Source organism: Macrobrachium rosenbergii, chromosome 2 (assembly GCF_040412425.1).
Source record: "Macrobrachium rosenbergii isolate ZJJX-2024 chromosome 2, ASM4041242v1, whole genome shotgun sequence".
Taxonomy (NCBI): Eukaryota; Metazoa; Arthropoda; class Malacostraca; order Decapoda; family Palaemonidae; genus Macrobrachium; species Macrobrachium rosenbergii.
In genome coordinates, this window is record NC_089742.1 from 81,789,740 (window position 1) to 81,811,816 (window position 22,077).

A 22,077-nucleotide genomic window follows, 5' to 3' on the forward strand; every position below is an offset into this window, starting at 1 on the left:
ATCTCTCGTGGTACCTCGGAAAGTAGAGCTTGCAGGTCCGGATACCACTCAGCATGTAGCCACCTAGGAGCCACCAAGGTCATCCTGAGATTCGGGGTGATCATGACCCTGTTGATCATCCAACGAATCAGACAAAACGGAGGGAAGGCATAGGCCTCTAGAATGTCCCATGGGTCCCGGAAGGTGTTTTCCATCGCTAACCATATGTCCAGCACAACTGAGCAAAACACTGGCAACTTCCTATTGTGCCGGGCTGTGAACAGATCTAGCATTGGGAGGCCCCAAAGGTCAAACAATCTTTCTACTGTCTTGGTGAAGGGACCACTCTGTCCCTGTCACCTTATCCTGACAACTGAGCTTGTCTGGTATTACATTCTAGGTCCCTGGAATGTACCTGGCTGACAACTCCACTGAGTATGCTACTGCCTACTCCTGCACCTGCACTGCCAACATGTAAAGCTGGAAGGAAGGAAACTAACCCTCCCTGCTTGTTGACGTATGCCCCTACCATGGTTTTGTCGCTCATCAACACCATTGATTACCCCATACTCAGTCCTGAAACTACTGAAGCGCCGAAAAGGCCGCCTTCAGTTTCAGGATATTGATGTAGGGGTGCCTGTTGTCCTGGTCCCACCCACCTGAAACCAGCAACTCCTACAGGTGTGCAACCCATCCCTCAGTCAGTGCATCTGAAAACATAAGCACCCTGGGAGGGGGAGTCCCTAACAGCACTCATATTAAGTGGTTCCTGTTGTCTAGCCACCAGGCTAAGCCCTTCCTTACTTTCTCCAAGAGAGGAATCAGGAAGAATGGAGGATTCCTTGCCAGAGACCAAAAACTACTTCATTCTACACTGAAGGGAACAAAGATGAAGTCACCCATGAGGGACCAGCTTCTCCAAAGATGACAGGTGACTGAGAACGACTTGTCACTGCAAAGCTGGTAGTTCCTGACGTGACAGGAACTGCAAAATTGATCACAACTCCAAAGTCATAGCAAATTCAGAGAAGTATGTCTTTGTCCTGGAGCAACTGCGACAAAGAGCTTGCCAGGACTAGCCAATCGTCCAGGTACCTCAGAAGATGTATCCTGTGCGAATGGGCCCAAAAACTTAGACAACAGTGAACACCTGGGGAGTAGTTGAGAGCCTGAAACAAAGTGCCCAGACCTGGAACACATCTCCCCGAGGATAAAGTGGAGGTACTTGCGAGAAGACTGATGGACGGGTATTTGAAAATATGCATCCTTCGGATCTACCGAAAGCATGAAGTCGCCCTTTCTGATGCAATCGAGCACTGTCTGTACCGTTTCCATCTTGAACTGGTTCAGGGGAGAGAGGTCGATGACTGGTCTCCAACACTCGTTGCTTTCTCTACTAGAAATAGACGGCTGTAAAACGATGGAGACTGATCTTTCACAACTTCTACAGTGCTTTTCTTCAGCATCGCCTTCACTTCTACCCACAAGGTGAGGTCTTCCATTGAGCGGGGAACATTTGGGAGATAAGAGAGACAGACAGGCGAAGAGGGCAGCCATTATGAGAATGATTATGAACAAATGGCAGGAGTGGACACGACAATAGACGGTTCCTGTGGGACCTCACGAGAGGAGGAACTGATGAGGTCACTGGTGCTGCTTCCTGGCTGAAGGGAAATAGGTCTCTCTCTCTCTCTCAGTGACTCACTTGGGAGTAGCACAAGTGGCTTTGACACCCCACACAGTTTATCAGGGAGAGAGAGAGGGGGAGGGTGTTGGAGATAAGGAGCCTCACTAGCAAGGCCTCATCATCTCTCCTGTTATTTGTCTCTTCTTCTTCCTTCAACTGGGGGCGTTTTTCTTCTTATGGCTGACGGAAGGAAGGATTTGTTCATGACCATCCATCGAGACAGAGACAGAGGGAGAGATAGACAGACAGACAGATGCGTCAAACCCTCCTACGATCATATTCACTCGTCAGAGCAAATCATGAAGAGGCGTTGTCGCAATACCCGACCTTATTGTTTATCACAACACTCCTCCTCCTCGAGCTTTCTAAAAAAGAAAGATAAGGGAGAAGGCGCTTGTTGTCCCCCCAAGAGTTTGGTGCATGACAGAAAGTTTGCTTTCACTCATTGGAAGCAGACCGGATCATTAGTGCAGGGTGGCAGAGACTTGAAGGGTACTAGATATCCTACCCAAAGGACCCACTATACAGGTCTCTGCTCCATATTGCTGCCATGATGCCCAGTGGCTCCACAGGCACCCCACAACCATCAGCTGCAAGCTGGGAGGAACACTGCCCCTATTGTCCTCCACCCTTCTTCTTCTTACACTTGCCCCCTTTCCTAGAACAGGCAGGGGGTTGAAAGGGGTGCAATTGAACTCACTTCGCAGCACAGGCAGACGAAGACTGGGTGTTCCTGCAGGGAGCCATGGAAGCCTGGGACCCAGGGAGGAAGAGCCAGCCTGACCCGAAGGTCAGGCTGCCGTGCCATGTGAAGACCTGGAGGTCTTAGCCACTGCCTGGTGAACTAGCATATCATTATTTTCAACTCTCAGCCTGTCCACCATGGCCTCCACCTCTCCTCTAGGGAAGAGGTAAGTGGAACCCAGTACCGGTCCATTCCTGAGTGCTAGTGCTGACTCCGACCCAACAAACCTGGTAACCTGAAACAACACAATGTCTTTTCTCTTGAGAACAAGGTCTGCCCACAGTTTGCTGTCTGGTGGGCTAGGTAGAAGATAGCCCTACCTCCAGACAACATCAAATTCCTGAACGTAGCATCCCCTTTGGGTGTACGAGAATCCAAAGAGGAAGATGAAATCTTGATCATAGCAACGGACCAAAGATCAATCCAGGAGACCATCTGGAACACTGTCATGGCAGTCGATTCCATTGCCACTGCCTCCGGCTGTGAGAAAGAGATTCCTTCCGTGCAGAGGCATTACAGTGACAGACCCAGACACAGTCAAGGCAGATCCAGATCAATGTATTTAGTTGGCAAAGGCCTCACCGAGGGTACATAGCATTTCCTCTAGTGAGTTAGAGGCTGAGGAAGCGTCTTGTACAATCGGCTAGACTGAATTGAGTTCTACCCAGAAACAAGAGAATTCACCTGGTCCAAAACACCCTTGGCAAGTCTAGACCATGGCAAGCCCCTCCAGATCCTGTGTTCTCCAAAAGGATTCAATGGCTGAAGAATGGTCCACAGGAAAAGCCAAGGTCTCTTCTTAGAGATCGTCGTACTGACATATCAGGCAGACAATCTCAGCCAAGCTCCTCCGCAACTCGGGGGTATCAAAGTCCAGGGGCAAAGGAACCCTCAAGTCCTTCCAGGTCACGGTCTTCATGAGTCACTCCCTCCACAGGAGAGGGACGTTTGCCAGAGCCCCCTGGCGAACCCGGAATGTATGCTTCCGTGGGAGGGCTGGGGTGGGGATGAGGATGGTCCCGGTCCCAAACCCTAGGCCTGTTGACCTAAAATCTATAAAAATCTATTAAACTTGGGAGAAAACACACTACAAACCTTTTCAAAAAACAAAGGGATAAAACCATCAGGATCTCCTCCAACCTAGCTATCAAGCTTATCCAGAACAGGTGCAGGATGACAAGTATCAGGGAAAGGGATGTCCTCATCTGACTGCTTAGCTTCAAAGCTCGATGAAGCAGTTCTGCCTTTTCCTTTCGGCCAGTAACCATCCTACCATCATCTGTTAGTAGTGGAGGAAGGAAGATGATCCTGACCCAAAGATAGATGATGTCAATTTGGTCCACCACAGATGAGGCTGAGTAATTCCTTCAACTTTCTTCTTTAAGGAATTAATATACTGTAATTTCTCTCAGCTATATAATAAATTCTATTCGCAGCACAGTGAGACTCAACAAAAATAGTGTAATGTACATACACATGCATGTAAACTGAGGGAGGGGGGAAGCAAGTTATGAAGAGCACGTCATGTTGCCAACATCTGTGACAAAACTCATGATGAATGTTGCATTAGAGTATAAATGTTTTAGATATTTACTGTGAATGTGACGTCAACAGTGATAAAATATCACATGCTCATGTAAACACTCACACACAGGCATACGAGTAAAGCTTCCATGATATTACTTTGGTGATATGAAAAATTACTAATTCCAATAAAACAGAAAAAGACCAACCACTTTGTAGCAATGTTCTTCAAATGAATTTGCTTTGGACACTCGTCAATGAGAAATGACCTAGGTACTACAGATGTAAACAAAGGGTCTTTTACACAAAGTATCTATGATAGAGCAAAATGAGTAAAACAAATGAAATATGCCGTTATACTCGAGTATCATTCCATCTCGCATATTAAACAACCCTTAGAATTTTGTCCCCTAAGCATGATTTCATCATGTTAGTTGCATTTTCAATAGCCCACATTACATTAGGCTAACCTCTTTTCCTCAGCAATCCCATCTTCTTGTTCAGAAAATGAAAGTAAAAAAATAAAAACTCTTTGCTTACTGAACAAATTTCATTTTTAGTACATTATACCATACTAGGCTTTGCTCATAGAACGAATTTCATTTTTGTTAGCCTGTACTAGCCTAGGCTTTCACACAAAATTACCAAACTTACGGTTTATGGAATAATTCATAACCAACTCTTACAATCAATAACAAATTACTACACTGCATGAGCACCAAAGAACTGACATAAACAACAACTACAACACATACCCGCAAATTGGGAAACAGCTGTTCTGCAATTTTGTGGGATTTTATTTTAGCAAAGTATGTTAGTTCACCTTTATACACCCATTTTACATTTAGTTAAAAAAATAAAAATAATTCCAGTAATAATCCATTTGTTTACTCCTAATTATTTCAGTAGTAGGCCCCAATTGGCTGATTATGAGAATGTAAACATTACCTAGCCTATTTAAATGCATATGGTGGATGATCAGTTTTTTATGTCATATGATGATAGGAAGCCAGTGCTAACAACAGACATTTTGCTTGCAGTACTGGTGTCTGTTCAGCTTTCTTTATTTCTAAAACTTGTGTGCTGGAACCTTCCAAAGAGTTGTTAACTGATTGTGTCTTGGATATTTAGGAGCTTGGTTACTGGTTAGGTAGAATTATTCGGTGTAATATTGTCAACATGAATTTGAATTTATCAACCTGCATGTACTATAAATTTTGTAATTAACTACAGGTAGTAGTAAATAAATCTATAAGTTCAGAAGTGACTGTTTGATTTACTTCCCAAGACTGTTGAACTAAACTATTGCTCTTGCTCTTCATCTCTCAGTACTGTAAACTGTCTTAAAGCAGTTTGTGTGGCAAGGCTCCGGAGGCTAAGGGAGGCCCCTTTCTAGCAGCTGCATTGCCCTACATGGAAGAGCTTTCCCCAAATAACAAAAATGTCTCCAGTGGTTCCTAGATGTAGTGATTTTAATGTCCCACAGTTTCAGCACTTAGGAGAGAGCCACTCAGTAGCCTCTGATTGCAGCATAAATGGCTGATTACGCATGCAATCCCAAGTATAAGGGCAATGAGCTGACTGAGGTCCCTTTCGAGACACCAACAAAAGAATCTCTCACTTGGCCTAGTAGAAATTGAAGGCTGAGGATTGTTAAGAATGATGATGGCAGCAACAGCAACTTCTGAAAAACCTCAACCTCTGTTGATAACTTTCAGGTGTGGGTCCAAGTAGAACTTGTTGACATTGGTAGTTTCAATAGTCTCTTCTAGGTTGACAGAGATCTAGGATGATCCATGAACAGCTGAACACACTTGAGATATCAATCCTACTATGGCCACAAAGGAGTGATTAGTGTCATCCTGGAGTGTCTAGAGGCTCTAAGCCTTTTCCCTACATGCCTTAACAAGAAAGGCCAAAGATTCACATGCTCACCAGGAAACCAGAAATTCCAAAGAAAACATGGAGCAGCTTCGGTAGCAGAACACCTGTCCTTCTTTGCCACATACAACCTGTTCTTGTAATGAGCCGACTGGTTGTCAGACCAGCCATAGCAAACAGCACAGATGGGGCTTGAAGAGCATGATCTCATCTCTACACAGAAAACAGCAGGCAAACGTTTGCCTCAAGTGAGGATATGAAAACACAGCAGACACTGTCTGGCAAACCTGGGAAAATGTGCATATGGCATACTTATGAAAGGTGAACAACAGAGAAACTATGAATTCAACACACTTAAAATCAGCATCATAAACACTGCAAAAGTGGCATACTTTGCACACATAATAGCAAGATCAGCACAGATGCAGACCACTGACTTACACAGCTGAAAACCAGTGATTATTATAAATAACCATTACATACATCAAAGAAACAAAGATTATTAATACGGAATAAACTGTAAATATGATATTTTAATGATAAAATAAAGTTTGTTCATACTTACCTGGCAGATATATATATAGCTGTATTCTCCAAAGTCCGACAGAATTTCAAAATTCCTGTGCAATGACGCAGTGGCCAAGCAGGTGGTTATACCCATTCCCCGCCGCTGGGAGGCGGTTATCAGGAACCATTCCCATTTTCTATCTTGATTCTAACGCCACTGACTCATGAGGGGAGGAGGGAGGGCACAGGAATATATATATTCGTTGCAAGTATGAACAAACTTTATTTATCATTAAAATATCATTTTGTTCATGAGACTTACCTGTCAGATATATATAGCTCGTATAGCTGAAATACCACCTTTGGAGGGGGTAGACAGCTAAGAATTAGGAAACCAATTTATTGGTAAATTATTTTTGTTCCTTATCTGATAGCGTAGAGCTGACTGGAGTGGTTACTGTCACTCTAGTCTGCTTCTGCTTACTAGAGACCCCAGAGCGCAGGTAGTGACTTATATAGCTGGAAGACTTCTAGATGATCTGTCATCAACGGGCGTGATTCACAATGACAATCATAAACCACAAAGAGGACAAAAAGAGCATTACTAACCACCCAACCAACACCTAAAGCGTTAGTTTGCAAAGGATTGGGAAGACCGCTCAGCAGCTCACCCAACAACCATAAAACACAATTAAAAAGGGATAGGACTGAGTTACCCCCTGTCCTCAAGGTTGCTGAAGCAGCAATGTATGGTCCCAGCTGGGTGCTAATTTTCGTGATGCTACCTAAACATTCGCCAAGAGTGTGAGGCAAACACCGACTGTTTTCACAAAATGTGGCACTGAGAATGTCACTAAGTACCATATTTTTCTGAACGCCATGGAGGTAGCAACTGCCCTCACCTCGTGAGCGTAACCTCAACAACTTGGTTGGAGTCGCCACAACTAGAGGTAAGGTTCTCAATGAAGAATGCCAGTGTGAGCCTTTCGGACATAGGTTTAACTGGTTGCCTCACAGAACACCATAAATTATCCGAGAGACCACGAAAGTGTCCTGGGTCTTTTAAGGTAGTACTTGAGAGCTTCCAACCGACATAGAACTCTCAGGTTCCGTCCAATAAGGTCTGCTAAACCTTTAATTTCAAAGTGTCTAGGCCAAGGGTTAGAAGCCTTTCATTCTGTGTCAAGAACTTAGGGCTTTCAAAGAGTAGACAGCATCGTGTTCTTGAGTTCACATGACGCCTTGAACTTCGCCACTCTCTTCGGGCCACGCTAGAGCCGTGAGGAATGCCGCTGAAAATATCCTTAAGAGATGCAGAGTGGAGAGGCTCAAAAGACTAAACATCAAAACTTTCTGAGCACTACGCCCAAGTTCCCAAGCAGGAGAGGAATTAGCTGGAGGAACCTTAGACGCCTCAAAAGAGCTCAGAAGATCGTGGAGGTCCTTATTGTCAGACAAATCTAGTCCTCTGTGTCTGAAAAACCATCGAAAAGCATGCTCCGATAATTACTTGATAATGGAACTGCCAAATTGAGCTTTTCTGGGCAAAGGAAAAATCTGCAATCTGGCTCACAGTGATAGAGGAAGAGGAAAGCCCTTCTTTCTACACCAAACCACAGTTGCTCACTAGATATACCCTGGCTAGATGAAGAACTTTTGGCTCTAGCGATGGTCTGTACATCTGGCTAGAAAACCCCCTCGCTCTGACCACTTTCGGAGTAGTCTGAAGGCAGTCAGGTTCAGAGCGGGAGAGGTTTTGATGATATCTCGCGCAGGCTGTATGAGCAGGTCTGCTCTCGTGAAAAGAAGGGTTCTCGGAACGCCTATCAACCAGAAGAGAAACCCGAGAACAGTGGTTCAAGGCCAAACGCGGGATGAGTCATCCTCGCCCTCAGAGGCCGCGAACTTGCGATGACTCTCCCAGAATTTTGAACGGGGAAAGGCATGCAACATCTATTCCCATTCAATCCCAGAGAAGAGCATCTATCGCAACTGCCCCGGCCGAGTACAGGGGTGAGCAGTATAGAGGAGCTCTGTTCTTGGAGGTCGTGAAAGATCCACAAGATGGCGACCTAAAGTTTCCAAAATCTGCAGCAAACCTCCTGATGAAGGGCCATTCCTTCGGCAGGAGTTGATGGCGCCGATTGAGCAGGTCTGCTCGAATATTTTCGGACCCTGCAACAAAACTTGTGAGAATCGAATGTTGGCGCAGCATAGGCTCAGAATACCCTGCAAGGCTGAACAGGGAACAAGAGTGTGTTCCGCCTCTGTCTCTTGAGGTAATCCACGTCAGAGTGTTGTCCAGTTTACTTGAACTACACGACAGTAAAACTTGGGACCTCAAGAATTGGAGAGCCAAAAGATAGCCGCCAAATTTTTGATGTGCCAGGACACCTGTTCCTCTCTCCAGGTTCCTAACACTTCCTCTCCCCTAGTGTTGGCCCCCAACCTGTTGGACGACCGCCTGAAAAAACAACACTAGTCGTTCAGAAGCTTGAGGAGATCCCTTTCGCAATTTCGCTTGGATCGAGCACCACTACAGATCCTCTTTTTACAGAAGGGAAGAATTCTCACCTTCCAAGTCTTCCTGCTTTGCCAGTTCTCCAACAGAAAGAACTTGAAGAGGCTCTTGAGATGGCCCCCAGGGGAAACAAATCTCCTCCAGCGAGGAAATGGTCCCCAGCAGACTCATTCATTCCTCACCGACCATGCTTCCTTCCCCAAGAAGGCCGGTAGACTTTTTCAGACATAAAAGCTGGCGCTTCTTGCGACGGAGATGCTATAAAGCCAATTTCGAATACATCTGAATTCTGACGCAATGAACAGTGAGGGGATCAGCTGCGACTTTTCCACACTGACCAGAAGTCCCAGGACTTCACGAAGTTGCAGAGTCAACTGAAGGTCCTCCAGATACGCCATCATCGCACTTCAACCAACCAGTCGCCCAAGTAGAGAGATCCTGACATGGCAGGTGCAACTGCATCGCAACGCTCTTCATGAGAAGTGTAAACACCCTCGAGCAAAGTGTGACGCTAACAGCATCTGGTGTTCCCAGGCGGTCACCATCCAAGTACTGACCAGACTCAACGCTGTTTAACTCATGATCGACGAAGCGCTGCTTTCAACGCGTGGTATGGTCACTGTGCAGAGTCCAAAGCAGAGAGCCCTGAACTGGTAATGCCTAGTCTCCTAAGACAACCTGAGATACTTCATCGAACGGATGAATTGGGACGGAAGATAAGCATCTTGAGATCCAAAGATACCATCCAATCCCCGGATGAAGGGCTCCTAGTATTGACTGGCAGGTTCCATCTTGAACTTTTCCTTCCTCGACCGCGTTTGGCCTGTTGACGCCCCAAGACGGGTCTCCAGCCTACTGAAAGTCTTGGGACTAGAAACAATCTGTAGTAAAATCCGCGGACTGCAAGTCCAAGACCCGCTCCACTGTTTCCTCCGCCAAGCATCTGTTCGAGCAGGTCAAACAGAATTTTCTTGTTTGGCTGTGATGGCAATTGGGAAACAAAACCAAAGTCGAGGAGGAGACAGGAAGGGAATCAAGTAACCTCTCTAACACTAGGAGGACCAAACGCCTGCCCTTCTCCAGCTTTGTGCAAAATGAAGCCTGGTTAAGTAATGGTGTCTGGAGATGAAAGGAGTCACTTGCTACCTCTCTTGAAGTGACTTTCCTTTCGAAAACTCTCCTCGTGGTGCGGGTCTCGTGAAACAGCTTCTCATGGAAGCCCCTTCATCGAAAGGGCTACTTTTCAGCCAACTGAGGAAAAGAAGAGTGAAGATGATGGGCCAAAGGATCTTAGAAGACCTGAAAGAAGGTCTTGGGCTGCCTTTTCTGAAGGCTGGCAGCATATTCTTAACCAAAGTCTGGGAAGAGATGGCTCTGCAGAAAGGAGCGAACTGCAGCTCTCCCTTCTGCGCTGGTGAAAACAGACTTCACCGAGAAATAGCAAAACAATGCTCTCTTTTTTCAAAAGAACCGACGAAAACTGAGACGCAAGTTCTTCAGAGCCATCTCTGACGGCCTTGTCCATGCACCGCAGTACACTGGACAGCTGCCCCAGACTAATGGAAACCGGATTAGTAGCCTTCGTGTCCAAAACTTCCAGACCCCAGTCCAAGAAGTTAAAGACCTCAATAGTCTTGAAGAAGCCTTTAAAATGGTGGTCCATCTCAGTTAGAGTCCAAGACACCTTAAAAGAAGACAAGTGGGATCTTCAAGATGAGTCGACTAGGTTTTTTGCAAAAGTCCCCGAGAAGTCAAGGGAAGGCACAATGTGCCCTCTGCCTCATACCAAATGCCTGTTTTGTCAGACAAACGTGGAAGGAGGCAAAGCTTAAAGAAGTCTTCCTGATTTTTCCTGGCAGCCTTTTGGAATGCCTTCAGATACAAAGACTTCCTCATCTTGAGAAAGCCAGGAGTCCTTCTCGTTTAAGACAAAGACAACTGCGAAGGTGGAGAGAGAGGAGCCGAAGGTTGAAAAGTCTCAGGAAACAGATCCTTAAGTAAAATAGCCAGAGTCTGATAATCAGAGGAAGAAGAAGACGAAAAATGTTTCTCTTTATCCAAAGGCTGTGACGAAGAGATGCCTTTCCCATGGCGGGTCATGAGTGAGTGGTGAGTTAGTTCGACTGACACGTAAGCTGGACCTCCCGCATTTGAAGTGATAGTCGTGGCAATCTATGAAGGACATCAGAAGTTGAAGCTGGTAGTTGTGCGTCATGATACAACAGGAGCGAAGGTCAACACAAGAAGATTTTTTGAAGCGAGCACGGGCGAGGCGTACGCGAGCCATGGCGTGGCGCTGGGCGAGAGGCCCGTGGCAAAGACACGGCAGAGCTTCACAGCGCGCGCGGCCGGCCACGCCAGCGCGTGAAGGTGAGAAGCGCTGCATATAAAGAGGCAAGACACGCGCTCCCGGCGCGTGTCAAGAGAAAAGTCCAACTCCTCAAATCGGAAGATGATTAGGAAGCCACTTAACACCTCTAGATTCCACAGATGAGAAGCCCCAAACATCTAGCAGACGCAGGAAGACGAAGCAGAGACGAAGGTGAAGGTCTGCACTCTTAACAGGTAGTTTCAATCTTGTGATGGAGGGTTCTGTCATTTAAAGGTTCATGAGAGCATCCAGCTGTTGTTGCAAACCCAACAAAATCTGGACGCGTTGAGAAGCAATCCTCTCAGGAGAAGGCTGAACCCCGAGAGAATAGAGAGGGGCGAGGAGACGATACTTCCTTCTCACAGGAAGTTAGCTCTAGCCCTTGCCTTAGCGACGTGGGGTCATAGCGCCATCATCCAAAACACTTATTCTCTTCTGCGGAGGAATATCCACAACTTTCTGGGAAGAGCACAACGTCGGAGGAAGAGGACGTGAAGCCGCCCTCTCCTAAGCTCTCTTAAGAGGGCGAGAGTCCAACCAGAGCTCTGCAACTCGAGGCGGGAGGACGTGGTCGGAGGACGAAGCAATCCTTCAGGATGCGCGCTCGTGCACGATCCCCGCAGTCTGGGTAGCGCCATCAGACCCGTCAAGGGACGCCAGGATCGGTGGGAAGCCCCTGTAACCCTCATGCTTTCGACATGCCCTCCTGGTCCTGGGAGTTTGACAGAGGTCCAGGCCTGAGGCATTATAGGGCCGATCTGACGCCCCCTCCACAACACTAGGGGCACTAGCACTAACACTTTGCGCTTGAATTGCATTCACTTTAGTTTCAAGAGCACGCATTGACTCCAACACGAGAGCCAAGGTATTACCTTCTGCAGCAACATACTACAGGGTTAGTACTAATATTTACTACAGGGTTACTAGTAGGAGAAAACCCTGAATGTCCATCTAAGGATGCACTCTTGGAGGAAGATCTCCTCAACCTATCAATGCTCCAATTTGGAGCATATAGGCTTCATATTTCTTCCACTCACCCTCAGATAATCCTCACATTCATTATACTGGACAATAATTGAACACCCTTACATATCATACATAGTATGTGAGGAACTATCGGTCTTCATATTCACCTTACATTCACCCCAAGCTAAAGACTGATAGCTATAAGACATCTTAATTATAAGAAAAGTCAAAAGCAAAATCAAAACGTCCACAAAGAGCGTGATGCCAAGTCACAGATCCAGCCGAATACCAAAAACAACCAAAATACTTCAAGTGACAAACAAATCTCAAATCCAATGGCGGAGGAACTGATAACAGGTGCTGACAGTCCGCGCACAGAGAAAATCTGAATAGAAATGGGAATGGTTCCTGATACCCGCCCCAGCAGCGGGAAATGGGTACTAACCACCTGCCCGCCACTGCCTGCCGCGTAATTTTGAAATTCTGTCGGACTTCGAGAATGCAGCTATATATATCTGACAGGTAAGTCTCATGAACAAAAGAAAATTATTAGTGCAATTCATAAACATTCATACTTCACACACCACTTGTGCAGTGATTAACCAATAAAAAGCACTAACACAGGGTATAAAAAGTGAAATTCAATAAATAAGGCATAAAATAAGCTGGAATACTTACATGAAATCAACAATAATACTATCCTTTTCACTTTTAGCAGAAAAATGGAAAAATTGATTCAGCTTTTGCACTGTTGAATGGGTTGATTAGAATAAATCATAAAGAATAAAAACAATTGAATAAATCATAATGAATAAGAGCAAAAGTGTGAGGGATGATCTCATGCTGTTTACAGTTGTGGGACAAGTGAAGCAATGAGGTGGACAATTACTACCATCTTACTGGTTAACAGCTTGCATGCATGAACATCTACTCATAGTTATTCTGTTTCTTTTGTCCATATATGAGATTATTCAGATACCCATGGAGAACTTTATACAGCTGACAGGTTTAACATGACAAAATAGACAATTTCAAGAGAGGCGATACATACAACATGACAAATTTTTAAAGGAATTTGTATTTTTCCTAACATACAAACCTGAAGTCTTTACATAAGGAATTAACATTCAGCAAGCTGGAAATCCAGCTATTAAACTTTTGTAAGGAGGTTCTGGTAACCGTTACCGATGGTAAGGGCAGAAGCACCGCCCAACAAGTCGGTATACAGTACACTCAGTTCTATGCAGTTTACCTTTTGGCCCAGGTAAGAGAATGATGGGTGGTAAGAGGTGGGCCCTCAGTGTAAAGACCTCAGGTTTGTATGTTAGGGAAAATACAAATTACTTTAAAAATTCGTCATCTGTTCCTACGAACACAAACCCTCGGTCTTTACATATGGGAGACTTACTTTTGGAGAGAGGATTCCGAGTAAATCTCTGAGCTGACTGGTAGTTCAGCTCACCTGGGTACCTTCTTTCTGGTCATGAAAAAGGTAAGGAAGGAAACCATACCTCTGATCTATTGAACAAGAGAGATGTTCAATCATCAGACTTCTGGGCATTTCGAATTAAAGGAATATAATATCCTTGATTCAAAAAGTTTTGGTAAACCCACTCTGTCTGAGACTATAAAGCTAAGAATAACCAACTGGTTTGCTCATAGTCAGTCCCTCTGCTAGGGAGAAGGAAGGATTTGCATCTACTAATCCAAATAGAGCTAGATTATAGATAGGATAAATCTGAAAATTATATAGTCGTACAACTGCTAAAGCTTGGTGTAATGTATGAATGTTTTAGAAAATGGTGATAATAACTATATATTGTCAGTCTTTATGGACTTTTTAATGAGACAATTCTGGAAGTTGAAAAAGAAGGGATTTGAGAAAAACCAAGAAAAGCCATTACAGGTATTAGTGAAGAAACAGAAAGTACCAAAACTCATAAAAAAACAATCATTCCTGCAACTGCTACAAGGGGCTTGAGAGGTATATCTGAATAGTTAAAAAATTAACAATCTTGCCAAAAATAAAACAATTTAGGAATACAATCAAAAGAAATCCTACTTGGGAATACAATCAAAAGAAATCCTAAAAAAATTCATGTAACAGTGCAAAATCTATAAGTTAAGATTGTGAAAGGACAAAAGAACAAGCACAAAAATAAAACAAAAAAGTGTGCAAGAACAAGAAAATAAAAAACAACAAATATGAAATATTTCTGAAAGTACTAAAGGGGTAAAGAGAAGAAAAATGATTTACTATTATAAAGATAAGATAAGCACAAAGCTGTAGAAAAAAAGAGTAATAAAAGCCTGCTGACCTAGATGTTGAACTTTATATTTTGTTTTTAAAAGAATAAAAGTCCAATAAAGACAACTGCAAATGGAAATAAAGATGTTTAACCAAGATTTTACACACAGCACTAAAAACTTACTCTTTAGTCATTCAAAAGCTGTTATGACAACAATACCCACTTACCACAACCATAATTATAACTTGATAATTATACACATGATGAATTTAATAGCACTGACTTGAAAAACCTAAAAATACTGGACATGGTAATATGAAAGTGGAAGACAAGATAACGGAAAGGTAATATGAAACAGGAAGAAAAGAATCCCTAGTTACTGCTACTGTTTGATCATACTTATTATAAGTTAAATTTATAAAATATAATTCTCACTGAGCAGCATTAACTGGACTTTAATGAGGATGGGAATGTAAAAATTAGAACACAATAAGCTAAAGGAGAACTAACAAGACAGTGAGCAAAGCTTGTGCTGCATGAGATCAGAACTCTCCTTATTTCTGAAAAGGGAAATCAACACTTGGGTCTTCTGAGCTTACTGTGTATAAAGTTACCATCAAAATAGGGAGGTATGCCTGTTACATAGACATATGAATCTAAAAGATGTTACATAGACATATGAATCTAAAAGACAGAAAAGGCAACAAAAAATTACTATGAATAAATCATTTATATTACTATATATTTAATGGCATATACCTCCTTCTCCCCCCCAAAATAAGGGCTCAAAAATATCACTGGGTCTCATATGCAAAGTTCAGGTATCTGGTAGGTTAATGTTCACCCACATGTGGTATGCTACCAATACTTGTATCTAGCCAAACTACATAATACTGTAATATTACCAGTATTTACCAAAATATCACCATCATAATTACTAGTTTTGTGATTAATATGGGTATCTTAATAATAATAATAATAATAATAATAATAATAATAATAATAATAATAATAAAAAGGGAATTGTCATAAAAATTAAAGCTGGATGTTCTGAGAGAAATATCTTCACTGTGAACCAAGTCTAAAAAGTTTCGCAGTATCTATTTCTGAGCTTGTAAAAGTGTTGCTGTCTATGTTTTGCCTACTACATATATCTTGATTAAAAATATCATCTTTTATTTTTGAAGAATAGAAAAAAAAAAATTAAATTAGGGTTGATAACAGTGAGTAAAGAGAATTGTGATTGATGCTACTGCTGGCTCCACTAGTATCACCATCTATATTTTTATGCCATAATATAGAGGGATGAAGAAATTTGTTTTTATTTAGCATTTCCCAACGTTTTGAGAGAGAGAGAGAGAGAGAGAGTGTGTAATTGTCGTAAGTGAGTGCTTCGGTTGTTGGAAGAGGGATGAGGTCGTTAGTTTGTTTATGGCGCTGTCTGTCTGTGGAATATGTGTGAGGATTTTTCGGTTTTGAAGGCAGTCTTTTGAGTCTTGAGTCAGAGCTAGTGCTGGTCTGTTTTTTTGGTTTGGACAGTTTTTTTGTGCTGATGCAAAGTTGTTGTTTTCCCTTGTTAGTGTGCTGTTCTTGTTGCTGTATGTTCATGAGTCGTGTGTTTTTCTGTTTTGGTTTGGTTTGTGTGGTTTTTTGTGCTGTGTTGGCGACCGTGGGACGCTTTACTCCATCTTCCAGCAACCGAGGACCAGGGTGAGTGTTGTGTACTGTTTTTTTGTGTTTTGAAATTCCGCCACAATAAATTCCCAGTCATGCTTATAAGCTATTACCGTTTTACATACTTGGAGAGTATCACCTGAAGGGCATCTTAGTATGACAAGTATTGTTATAACATCAGTGGAAATACAAATGCCCAGTGACAGCCGTGGAAGACTTTGCCCTCAAGATATATAAAGAAGAGAGCACTTAATGTATAAGACTGGATACAAGCTAAAAATGGTAACCAGTCTTATACCATGCTTTCTCCTGTACCTAAGATGCTTTTGTTTCTTCTTGCCATGTTTTATTATTGCATCTATATATGATATTTTCATTGTAAATAACTGTCCTGTCTGTCTGAATCCTACTTTACCGGTACTTTCATTTCTCCTAGTAGCTTGTTGTAAATGTTTTCTGCTATATCTAATCTGCTTTTGTTTTTTCTTATAAATTACAGTAGACTTCATAAAAAGATTTTTCTTGCTATGCCATTTGCATATTTTCCATTTTTTTTCTGGCTCTACCATATATTTATATATTTCAATACCATTATATGCTTATTTGCAAATAATATTTAATATTCCAGGCTGAAATGGGAATGTTATAATGCCCTGGGGTCTTATATGCCAATAAATATAGTAATATATTCTTTCCATTTCAACAAATACTGTATACATCTACAAAAAGATTACAAAAAATAAACATTACCAATACATAAAGGATCCCAATGACCAGACCCATATTTCTGCAATAAATTCTAGAAAAATCTACCAACCTTTCCTGGTTGAATCATCTTGTTTAGTCTTTCCAAGCTTCACATCTTTGGTTTTACATGTCTTGGAACAAGTGACTTTCAAACTGCCCCTGGAAACTGCCTCAATTTCACTTATATCTGAATCTTCACTACTGCTCATGTCTTGAAACATCCTCTTCACTTTAATGGCTGCTTGTCGTGATGGCCTTGAAGTAACAGATTTGGAATCTTCATTAAGATTTGGATTTTTGTCAGTCTTTTCTTTTTGTCTCTTGGTTTCTAAACTTTTTTTCATACACTTTTTTCCATCCTTCACTTTAACAGGCTTTACTTCTTTTGGTGGTGGTTTCAAAACTAATGGGAAAATTTTGGACTTTTTGGATGAGGTCTTTGTTGCCTTATCACAGGAAGAATCCTCACTGACAATATTCACATCTTCATCACTAACAGCTATGGATACATTTATGTTGGTTTTAGCCATCTCCTTAATGACATCATCTTGTAATGCTGTAATCTCTGCAATCAATCTTTTATTTCTCCTTTTAGGACTCCTCTTCCTTTTCCCAACTGCTTTTGAAGCTTTTGTTTGACCCTGAATTTGATTTTTCAGGTTTTCTTGAGAACTCAACATTTTCCTGTCAGTTACTACTTTACACACCACCAACTGGCTTTTCTTCTTGGAACTGAAAGAAAAGAAAAGTTATAATAAAATTCCTAAACCTAACAGCATATGCAAATTAGGCAACTGATATCAGAGATCAAAGTGTTAGGTTTCATGTTGTCTCACCAATAGGGAATATGCTTAATACTCAACCTACAGGGATACAATTCAAAGCTTCTCTTTCATCATAAAATTCAAAAGCAAACTGCAAACAATTCTTATACAATTCAAAGCTTCTCTTTCACCAAAAAATTCAAAAGCAAACTGCAAGCAATTCTTATAAGTTCAAAGCTTCTCTTTCATCATAAAATTCAAATGCAAACTGCAAGCAATTCTTATACATTTCAAAGCTTTTTTCATCATTGCAAAAGCAAATTGCAAGCAATTCTTATACAATTCAAAGCTTCTCTTTCATCATAAAATTCAAAACCAAACTGCAAGCAATTTTCAGTCATAATTGTCTGACAGCTATATAAACTGTTCAGTCTGAGTTATTGTTTTAAAATTATCATCATCATCATCTTCATATTCTACCATGACCAACTGTAATAGAGTTATGGAAATTGAATTGCAAGCAGACCTGAACTTATAACGAAGGAGTAGGTTAAATGCTTTTTGTAAGCATTCAACCTTCCCCACCCACTTTCATCTCCTGTATTTTACAGGGTAGATATAGTGAATTCATGTGGTAAACAATGTTTGAACACTTGCAAAGAGCTTTGTATCCTGATGTAAATACAGTGGTACAATGTAAAGTATGCCTAAATAAAGTAATTTGTTTTTTTCGCTTCTTTCCTTCTAGCCTCTGAATTTTCGTCTCTATCTACAGTAGTTCAGCTTTTATGTCTGTCTCCACTACCAATTAAATCTAAACCTACTAAATAAAAGAAAAAGACTTCTCATCACTAACATGATTATAGAAGACAATTAGCTTAAGCAGAGATACACTTCCTTCTCTTGAGGACTTTCATATCTTTCTGTACTGGTTCACCTGAGAAGTGTTGATGGCCAGAACCATCTCTATAACAACTAGGAATCAACAATTAAGCAGAGACTGCCAATTTCTTTTTTGCAATTAGAAAGAAATAACCATGGCCCTACTTTTTTTTAGAGGCAAATATTACTGTAATACTGCACAGCCTGCAATCCAAGGGTTCCCTTGCTTGTCAGTTCATGACAATGAATGCAAAAGTGTGAAACATTCTGTGGCATATTCTTTGATAATAACAATGTATGCTTAAACATTCGCATTATTGTTTCTCCACTTCCATATTAATACAAAAGAAACCTATCAACAACAAATCAAAATTAAAAGTACAAACTTTAATGCTGCTAATAATTATTTAATAAACTGAGGACAAATGCAAAATCAACTACAAATTTCGCAATTGTGAATTATGGTTAATTTATAAGGTTTACTTGGCACTCTGCAGATGGTGGTAAAGGTTTTTTGCAGTATCTCTTCAGCCACAGCTACTCAGCATTCTGAATTTTAATTTTCACCCATTCCCTTCAGTCTCTGTCTAGTCAACTGCCTAACCCTCTTTAATATTACCCTGGTCAAATTTTGAAGTTAATTAAGAACAAACCATCCTGGCAAGCCCTCATCAACTAAGAAACTTCTATCAGCAAACTTTAAAACAAATTTCTTGCCATAAGAGGAGATTTCTCTTCTTGTCTACCACTTCATTCACTTTAAACACAAATGGCAGTGAAGGATGCATTTTGGTGTGTGTATGATTACACTAATATAAAAATTATCAAACAAAGAATGACACATTGAAGTAAAAAAAAATACCATTAAATGACTAAGTACAACAAATGTCAATGCATTATTTTGTCTCACACTACAGTCTTGTGACTAAGGCCCAGCAATCTAGCATAAGGAAACAAGTCCTCAAAGTACACAACAGACAAGAGAGCACTTGAATCATTAATAACTACAGGCAGTCCCCGGTTATTGGCGGGGTTCCGTTTTGAGGGTGTGATAATAACTGAAAATAGCTGCTAAGCGAAAATCGGTGATTTTCGGGGCCTTTTCGGCGATTTTTGGGGCTCATCGGCGCTGAATAGCACCGAGTTTTGGTTACCGGCACCTGTTAGGTACGTATTGGCACCAATACCCTATTATCAGCACCGATAAGCGGAAATTGGCAATTTTTGGTGCCGAAAATTGCCGATTTTCGTCACTAGACAAGCGCCATAAAACCGGATCGCCACTAACCAGGAACTGCCTGTATTATTATTGTAGTTTCTCAATCTCCCGAGTGAGGTTCTTTATATCAGCAGGTAAAACATACAGTAGCTGTCCAAAGTTAATTTATTAACCTTGACGTTTTGGTGAATGAAGGTAGGGTACATCTACTATGCCATATTTATACCAGTAAGGGGGCTTACAAAATTGGCTGGGAGTAGAATGACTCATCTGGGAGTTTCTGGTTGACCAATGTAGTTGCTGATTGGTTGGCACCAGGTCCCATGAGTTTTGGTCATAGGGCACACTACCTAAAGTAGTGGGTGGCTGAACTGCTATCCCAGGGGTGCACCTTGCTGTTCTGATGGTGGAAGGGAGAAGGGTCTCCTGGGTCATGTTCAGCAATGGTTTCCATCGGGGATGGCGAGGGCCTGCTTATAACGGAAGTGGCGATGGTCACTGTCACCATCAAAGATTTTTGCACTCCTTACGATCAGCTGGCATTGGGAGGCACTGCTGTGTGCCCTCGTGTAGAGTTGGTATACCATCCCTTCATGTAGGTGAACAGCAATCCTCTTGCAAAGTCTAGTTGTAGTAATACCGATGTGCGAATGGCAGCATCCACTATCAGAGCATGATATTGGTCAACCATTCCTCTCCTCTTCATGGGATTGTCGCTAGTGATGGGGCTCTTCCTCATGAGGTACTGGGCAGTCTTCTGATCCTTGTAGATTGTAAGGTCGACTTTTTTGTCTTTTCTGGTGGGTTTTATATGGGTGCCGATGATGTTCTTCAGAGTTGCTTCATCTTTCTTGTAATCAGTGTTCATGTAGCCCCTGTAAAACAGTCTAATGGTCCTGTCCCTCTCATATGTGTATGTGTGTGTATGTGTCAGTGTTCTCTCCTGACGATACCACCTGTCGACTGCATTTCTCGTCACCCTGGCAACCTGACAGTAAGTATATCCATTATCCACCAGGGTTTGTGCAACATGTTCGAGCTCATCAGAAGTGGTGTTCCAAGAACAGTGTGAGAGGGCACAATGAACATAGGTGTTCATGACTGAGGATTTAAATTTTTCCGGGCATTCATTATTACCGTTAAGGCGACATGGATGTCCAAAAGGGAATGGTGCCATTAACACTTCTCTCACACATGAAGCAGAGAACCAATTCCTGAGTGTCTCCAGTTCATCTTCATCAGCGATGTTGATGGTGTCATCGATGTACCAAACATATCCTGCTGGTCTGGGGGTCCTATTGAAGACACTCTGCTTGACAATCCCTATATAAAAGTTGGGAAACAGGACACCAAGACTAGAACCCATGGCTACTCTGTCGATCTGCATCCACATTTGCAGATCTCGAGCAGGCACTGTAGTAATGCCTCTGAAATACTGAATGTTGGGGTGGAACGAAGCCTTTCAAGAAAAAACCCAATGGATGAAGCAATGCAGAGTTCCCTAGGCATATATGGAGTCGAAATTGTGTTTAAAGTCTTGGCCTTGTGGGTTTTTACATTGCCACAGATATAGCCAACGTTATAATCCCCGTAATCTTGGGCAGGTGTACAGAATCTATGGCAGAATTAATTGTCTCAATTATGCAGTTAGCCTCCCTCCTAATTTCGTCGATATGGTTCCCCATGTTGTGGCGAAAGTTAGAGGGTTCTTCTAGTAAGCTGTCGTGTTTCCGAAGGTTCTCTTCTCTGCGAATCAGGACGAAGGAGGCTGTCCTATCTGCTATACGGATTACAATGTCCTCCCTCTCGCGAAGTTCTTTTCTTTGTCATTAAGAGGCTCCGATAGGATACCCACTCCATCAGAGCCTCTGCCAGGACCTCAATTTCTAAATGTTTAGCCCCAGGTTTTGGCCTCTCCAACAAGTGGCAGTTCAGCCCCATCTGGAGAAGGGCATGCTCAGCAGCGAAGGGCTGGTAATCCATCATACTAGTATATGTGGTGTCCCTTCTGGTTGGTATTTATGTAGATGCCCACCACTGCAATGTATGAGATTTTTGTAAACAGTGCGTCGGTAGGGGGCATAGTCCCTATCCTGGAGAGACTTAAGGGCGAGGGCAATGCCATTCTTATTTGGATGCTCTCCAAGGACATTCCACTCTTGTTCAAGGTGCCTCAGATATGCCAGAACCTTCTCTCATTGCATTTCTTAATTGCCAACTGCTGGTGGATGAGTCGGCAGTGAAACTGCTGGGTATCCCTAGAGTTCCTGGCATCTGTGTGGTGTAGCCGTAGGTTCAAATACCTTGGAAGATCCTCTCTCAAGCAAACTTCACTGAACAGTATTACCATCTGGATGCCAT

At 42.3% G+C, this 22,077-nt stretch overlaps 1 protein-coding gene across 2 annotated transcripts in view; it reads right to left on the reverse strand.

Moving 5' to 3' along the window:
• elg1 (enhanced level of genomic instability 1) overlaps positions 1 to 22,077 on the reverse strand; it is a 260,212-nt gene that overhangs the window by 105,079 nt on the left and 133,056 nt on the right. For both annotated transcript variants that reach the window (XM_067121580.1, XM_067121590.1), the window contains exon 7: positions 16,922 to 17,583. In XM_067121580.1, coding sequence (XP_066977681.1) covers positions 16,922 to 17,583 — 662 coding nt within the window. The remainder of the gene's footprint in view (positions 1 to 16,921; positions 17,584 to 22,077) is intronic.